The sequence below is a fragment of the Alnus glutinosa genome, chromosome 4 (genome assembly GCF_958979055.1).
Source record: "Alnus glutinosa chromosome 4, dhAlnGlut1.1, whole genome shotgun sequence".
In the NCBI taxonomy this organism is placed as follows: Eukaryota; Viridiplantae; Streptophyta; class Magnoliopsida; order Fagales; family Betulaceae; genus Alnus; species Alnus glutinosa.
In genome coordinates, this window is record NC_084889.1 from 28126677 (window position 1) to 28133317 (window position 6641).

The 6641-nt window shown below is 28.2% G+C and overlaps 1 protein-coding gene across 1 annotated transcript; it reads right to left on the bottom strand.

Annotated features, from left to right (window-relative positions):
- Positions 1 to 241: 241 nt before the first annotated feature.
- LOC133866264 (uncharacterized) lies at positions 242 to 1648 on the bottom strand. The gene has a single exon (XM_062302793.1). The coding sequence runs from the start codon at positions 1646 to 1648 to the stop codon at positions 242 to 244; it is 1407 nt and encodes a 468-aa protein (XP_062158777.1).
- Positions 1649 to 6641: the final 4993 nt, after the last annotated feature.

Here is a 6641-nt window from a genome sequence, read left to right on the forward strand (position 1 = left end):
CATATATATAAATCTATAGGCGAAACAACACTAATTAAGGTCCAAGAAAATAGCAAATATGCGTATCCAAAATACACCCACCCGACCAAAAAGAAAACAAGAACATAAGTTGATCGAAAGCAAAATGAACACCCACTAAACAAGACAACTAAAAGCTATAAGATGGTGGTAGGTGGGCGTAGAACCTTTTTCGTGGCATGGCAACATTGGCAAGCAGCCTTTGATCTTTAAACGATCGAGATTACTGAAAATGGCGCATAACCCAGAAAGGTGGTGGCAAAATCTTGTCCTCACGAAAACGGTATTCTCCATATGCAAATCCTCCCAGCTCGTAATACCCAAAATCCCGGCCCCCAAAATCACATTTCCGATGTATTGAAGAAGAATCATCCGTGAAGTATATGCAGTTTGCTTTCAAACTGGGAAAGTCCCGAGCAGAGAGAGAGAGAGATTGGTTAGTACCCAAGAACAGAACTCGGTCACCTATGGATTCAGTAAATTCCCATGTGTTCTTAGAGAAATCCAGCCTATAAACATCAAACTGGACTGTCTGGTCCGGAAATATTTGAGCATCATGGGAAAATGTAAATTCGCCATCGTCATTCATATTGTTAGAAATAAGCCGACGAACCCACAGAAGATCACCTAACGATTCGACCAGATAATATCTGTCATGGAACCAAGTCCTCACATTTTGGTCAAACGAGGATAAGGTTTGAAAGTTGAACGAAGTTTCGAGAAGGTAACTCTTCGGAGAAGAAAGATCAGAAAGATCATAAGCGTATAAACCGGTTCCACAGCTGGACACGGTGTAGAACAAGCGGTCCTTGAAATGTATGACATCGGAAATACTGTGGAAACCATTCTGAAGCGGCGGGTCTACAAAGGTCCATGCCTTGTCCCCAGGTTTACAAAAGGCAATACTGCGGCGAATATTATGCCTAGGAACAGCCACAACGACGCAATCATCACTTGTTGGAGAAGATGACAAAACAATCTTGACCATAATCCTTAGACTCAAAAGTTTTGGCGAAATGATACGATGAACTTGGCATATATCTGGATGGACACAATCGCATGAAATTTTGAACCCAAAATCAGGGGAAAAATCATCTTCGTATGCACTTACAAAATCGGGTTTGTATTCATTCTCATCTAACTCTTCAGAAGATACAACTGTTACGTAGGGTAGTGTATCAATGGGAGGAAGCAAGATGAGCGGAGAGGTGTTGAAGGGACTCCAGAGGAAAACAGAGCAGTCGAGACGGGAGACATAAGCCAGCCAGCCATGAGATGATCCAACGCATATTGCATGTTTAACCTCTTCAGGGATCTCAATATTCGTATTTACATCCTCTTTGTTTTGGATATCATAGAAAACGCAAAGACTCATGCCATCTTCGTCTTCCTCGTCCGCTTCCATCATCAACAATGGATGTGACTCGTCCTCCACATCATCCGCTTCCATCGTCGTCAATGGATTTGACTCCGACGACGATCCAGCAACACAATGCATCTTTCGCCGGAGAAGCAATGGAGTAGTGGAAAAACAGAGGTTGGGCTTCTTTGCTGTTTTCAAACGAGGAGGCGTAAACACAGCGCGAGAAGAACGATGTGAAGCAACAGGAAAGAGAGAAACTCTGGGCATGGGCGTAGAACATTGGTAGGATAACACCATATTGATCATCTTCATCGCCGCTCTACAATAAAATGAAACAGATCAATCACAGTTGAGAGCAAAAATAGACATTAAAACAATGAGAGTGTTCAAATAAATCATCCGGAATTACTGAGAACAGAAGGTGTTGTGAGAGTGTAGAAATGGAGCTTCAGCCGCGGGAACTAGGAAGGAGACGCACAGTTGGAAATAGTAGAAACCCTAATATATATTATATTTATTAGAGCATTTAATTTTATTTATTTATTTTCTATCCGTGCAGAATTGACTCCATTTTTTTAATAAAAAAAAATTACAGCTTGTAACCAGTTTTTATCTGTCTCTCTTTTTTTTTTTTTTTCTGTACTAAGTTAGCATCGAAAGAACAAAAAAAAAAAAAAAAAAAGGACAATAAATGCTTTAACATTTTTCTTATGTTTTTTTTTTTTAAAAAAAAAAATTTTAATCGAGTTTCAAAATATATATATATATATATATATATATATATATATAACATAGTTGAATTTTGATGTTTTATAGGGTGTTTTTCAAAATTGTCATTATAAGTTTCAAATCTTGAGAAACACCGTACGTTCCCTAATTTTCTAGACAAGATCATAAAAAATTAGGCTTTGATATTATATTTAAATAATTAGAGAATATATGATAGAACTGAGGTTTTGTATTTCTGTGTACAAAAATTGCCTATTTATAGTCGGATAAATTGAGTTAAACAAGAAAATAAAATTAAAAAATTAATGGACAATATTACAAAATAAAATCATTTATACAAGCAAATACGGTAAATAAAGCAAATGTGGTAAATATTCTGAAGGCAAATGATATTTGTACACATACTCATATTTGGTGTGTGATTCATCTTACATTCATGGGTAATAGGTCCCACAACAAATGTGAGTATCGGTACAAAGTGTGTATAAAAAAATGTGTACAAATAACATATTTCTATTCCGAATATATTATAAATATATTAGAGATTAAAGAAATTTATTAAAAAGAAATGACATATTTATAGTTGAATAGAGTTAAACTAGGAAATAAAATCAAAGAATTAATTGATAATATTACAAAATAAAATCATTAATTATACAAGAAAATATCGTAAATCAAGCAAATACAATAAATAAAGCAAATCTGGTAAATATTCTAAATATATGATGAATATGTTTTAAGAGCATGTAATCTTATTAGAAATATTATTTATTTATTAGGCGCCCTATTATGATTTGGATTAATAGCTCTAAGGATAGACATATTATCTTTTGGATTTGTAATTTCATTTCAATAAGACTATCTTCAATAATAAAGGCTGTGTTTGATAACCCTTTTTAATAGGTTTATTTTATGTAATTTGACATAAATGTAAAAAGAGCTTTGAATTTTTTATTTTTTTTTTGTAAATGTTTTGTAAAGAGAGTTATTTTTTAATATTTGGACTTTTTTAGGTAGAAAGAGAAAAAAAAAAAATATTAGCAAACAAATTATATATAATTTTCTCAAATATTTTTCGTTTGAATCGTTTGATTGGGACCATATATAAAAGTCTACGATTTTCATTTTTTCAAAAACAAAATAACATTAATGTTATGACTATACATAACCAGTATTTTTTTTTTTTTGAAGAAAATGGTTGTAACTTTCATTAAAAAACTGGCATAGAACTGATGCTCAGTAGAAATTACATGATGAATGAAATTTATTCAAGGAAAGAATTGCATGATATAAAGAAAGACTAATTAAATTAAGTTTTTTACGGATCTATCTTCTAACAGCACTCTTAAATCTCAATAGACTATGCATCTCTTACTTTTTAGTTAGAATAGCTAAGCAAAATCATAAAAAATTCTTCTATTCCATTATCTACTAAAAATGTAAAATAAATTTGTCTTGAATTTGTAAATAGTGTAACTCCATATGCATCTTTTTTTTTTTTAAAAAAATATTTTTCTTGGGCATCTCTCCTTCTCTCTCTTTCCTTTCCCTACTTTTTTTTTTTTTAACAAGGTTGCTTGTGATTATAATTAATTAGTTGTTATTTTTTACTTTTTTCACAAAAAAAAAAAAGCTCGTATTAGCATTTACAGTTTTTTTAATTTCATTAATGATATTTAGTTTTAATAGAACTTAGTCGTACTACAGTATAAACAGTTCAAAGATTGCAAAAATGACATTTGAAAAATTAGTGCGTTAGAAAAATGACCGTTTTAACGAAACGACTATTGTAAAATATGACCGTTAAAAAAATGTCCGTATGAAAAAAAAAAAAAAAAGTTGGAAAAAAATGACAGTAAAAAAAATACAATCTTTAAAAAATAAATATAGAAATAATATATGGGATGCATAATACTTTTTAAAACTCATTAACTAAAATAAATTTTAATTAACTATTTTGCATATAAAAATACATAAACAATTGAAAGTGATTTAAGAAAATGAGAATTCAATCATTTTTTTTTCCAAAAAAATAAATAAATAAATAAAAATGGAGCAAACACAAAAGTGTGTTGCCTGTCTAGCCACTGCTAGACGAAACCCCGCCCTTTTTGCCATTATCAGAAGATTCAGAACAATCATCATCAGCATCATCTTACGAATGGAATCGACGGTCCACATTTCACCCCAATACAATGCATGCAAGTACAACACATCTTTTATTATTATTAAATGCAATGCTTTACATTTTTCCACTGCTACACTCTAACTCAAGTACCCTCTATCATTTCGGGCATGTTGTTTAAATACTTTTTAAATATTATTTTTTAGAATTCAAATTTTTAAATTAATTTTTTTTAATTTTATATCAGATTTTTTAAACCATCTAACCATAATTTTAAAAAATAATTTTTTTTGGTACATATAATTTTAAATATTTTTCAAAAATATTACATACCCAAACGAGCCCTTCAAATCTTTTCAGCCCTACCAATACATTTAATGATCTGTTTGGGAATTGAATTTTCTGAAATTTGAATTTAATTCTAATTTACTGTGCGAATTTCGAGGTTTGACTTTATGAGATAAAATTTAAAAAAATTTGAAAGAGTTGAATAAAATATGATTTGTTTTTTAAAACAGTAGAGAAGAATCCTGATTCAACACTGTTGCCAAATTACACTATTAGTTCGTGTAATTGACCTAAATTACAAATCACTTTCCGTCGTATTAAAATTAATTCAGAAATCCTTGTGATTAACATAATTTACAAATCGCTATTTAGAGTCAAATTTTGTTACAAATATTAACAGATTCCATTAGGCATCACGTTATCACTAATAAGATGGCGACATATGTCACTTTTAATAAAAAAAAATATTAAAATATAAATAAATAAAACTTAAAAATTATTTAAAATAAATATATAGAAAATTTTCAAAATACCCTTATATTTTTTTTAATATATATATATTTCAAATATTCAAGCATAGGAATTTTTACAAATTCTATTAAATTCTGACCAATATTTAAATCTTAGTAATTTTTCTTCATTTTTTTTTTTCCAAAAAATAAGATGAGTATTTTAAAAATTTTAATAGGATTTTACGGGAAATTTTAACAGAGGGTTTAAATTGAAATATAAATACCCTAAATTAATATTTTTTAAAATTTAAGTACATTTTTTTTTAAAATGATAAAAGATTATAAGTTATAAGTGAAGTTCTAAAAAAAAAAATTATAAAATTATTATGCATTAAAAAATACATATTCTGTTAATAAAATTTCCTTCATCTTCATTAATGCTGTTTAAAAACATGACATGATAATTTTATCAATTAAATTAAATTAAGAAAAAAAAAACTTTATCCTTAGAAATGAAGCTTCATTTGACAATCATGATTTCAAAAACAAATATGATTCTATTTTTATTTTTATTTTTAAATTAAATTATATTTTATTCAATTTTTTAAAAAAATAATCGTATTTTATTCAATTTTTTAAAAATAAATTATATTTTATTTTACAAAGTTAAATTTCAAAATTTGTACATTAAATTAAAATTAAATTCTAATTTTAAAAATCAAACAACCGAACGGTTAAATCTTTTTATCCTTTCTGACGTGATAATACATTACATGATAATACTTTTTGACGTAGAAATCAAAAAGTATGAAACAAAAATGGATTTTTTTTGATCTGACAGATTTAAGAGAGAAGGAAAAATCAGAAAGTTTTCATTTTCTGTCCTTTCATTTGACAGATTTCCAAGGCAAGTGGACTTGTTTTGGAAAGACATGTACAGAACACAGCAGTGGATTATTAATTTTAAAATTAGTAGAAAGTAATGATGTGATATAAAGTAAAAAAAAATTGTATAGAAAAATAAAAAAAATTTGTATTGTAGTGAATTTTTTTTATTTAAATAGTAATAAAAAATTATTTATGTAATATAAAAAGTGATAATGTTTTAATGTTGATTGATATTAAAAAATATGAAAAAATAAAAAAAGTACATGAATAATAAAAAACATTACCTTGTTCTGTAACGTTGTTTGTCAAACAAGCTCAGCATTATGCTGTTATGTTCTGTAACTTATCAAACAAGCCCACGGATACCCCAGTGAGAATTGCTTTTTTCTTTTTTTCTTTTTCTTTATACTGGTCACATTTACTGCCTATTGGTCAAGTTAATAGGGATGAAAATTTGGTTTTAGTTGTTGACTAAAATCGGTAATCATAATCAAAATAGTCGATTGACCAAAATTTTTAATCCACTCCGATAACCAAGTAGCTGGATATTTAATAAATGACGTTTACCGATTGGTACTCGAATATCCACACAGGTAATTGATATTTGCCAAACCTTTGAGGTTTGTTTGACAACCATTATTTTAAAAATAAATATGATTCTGTTTTTGTTTTTTTTTAACAATAAATCATATTTTATTTAATTTTTTCAAAAATAAATAATATTTAATTAAATTTTTTTAAAAACAAATCATATTTTATTCAACAATTTTCTAAACAA

What these genes read in the sequence shown, in the direction of transcription:
- LOC133866264 (XM_062302793.1), bottom strand. Translation starts at nt 1,648, where the DNA reads ATGCCCAGAGTTTCTCTCTTTCCTGTTGCTTCACATCGTTCTTCTCGC.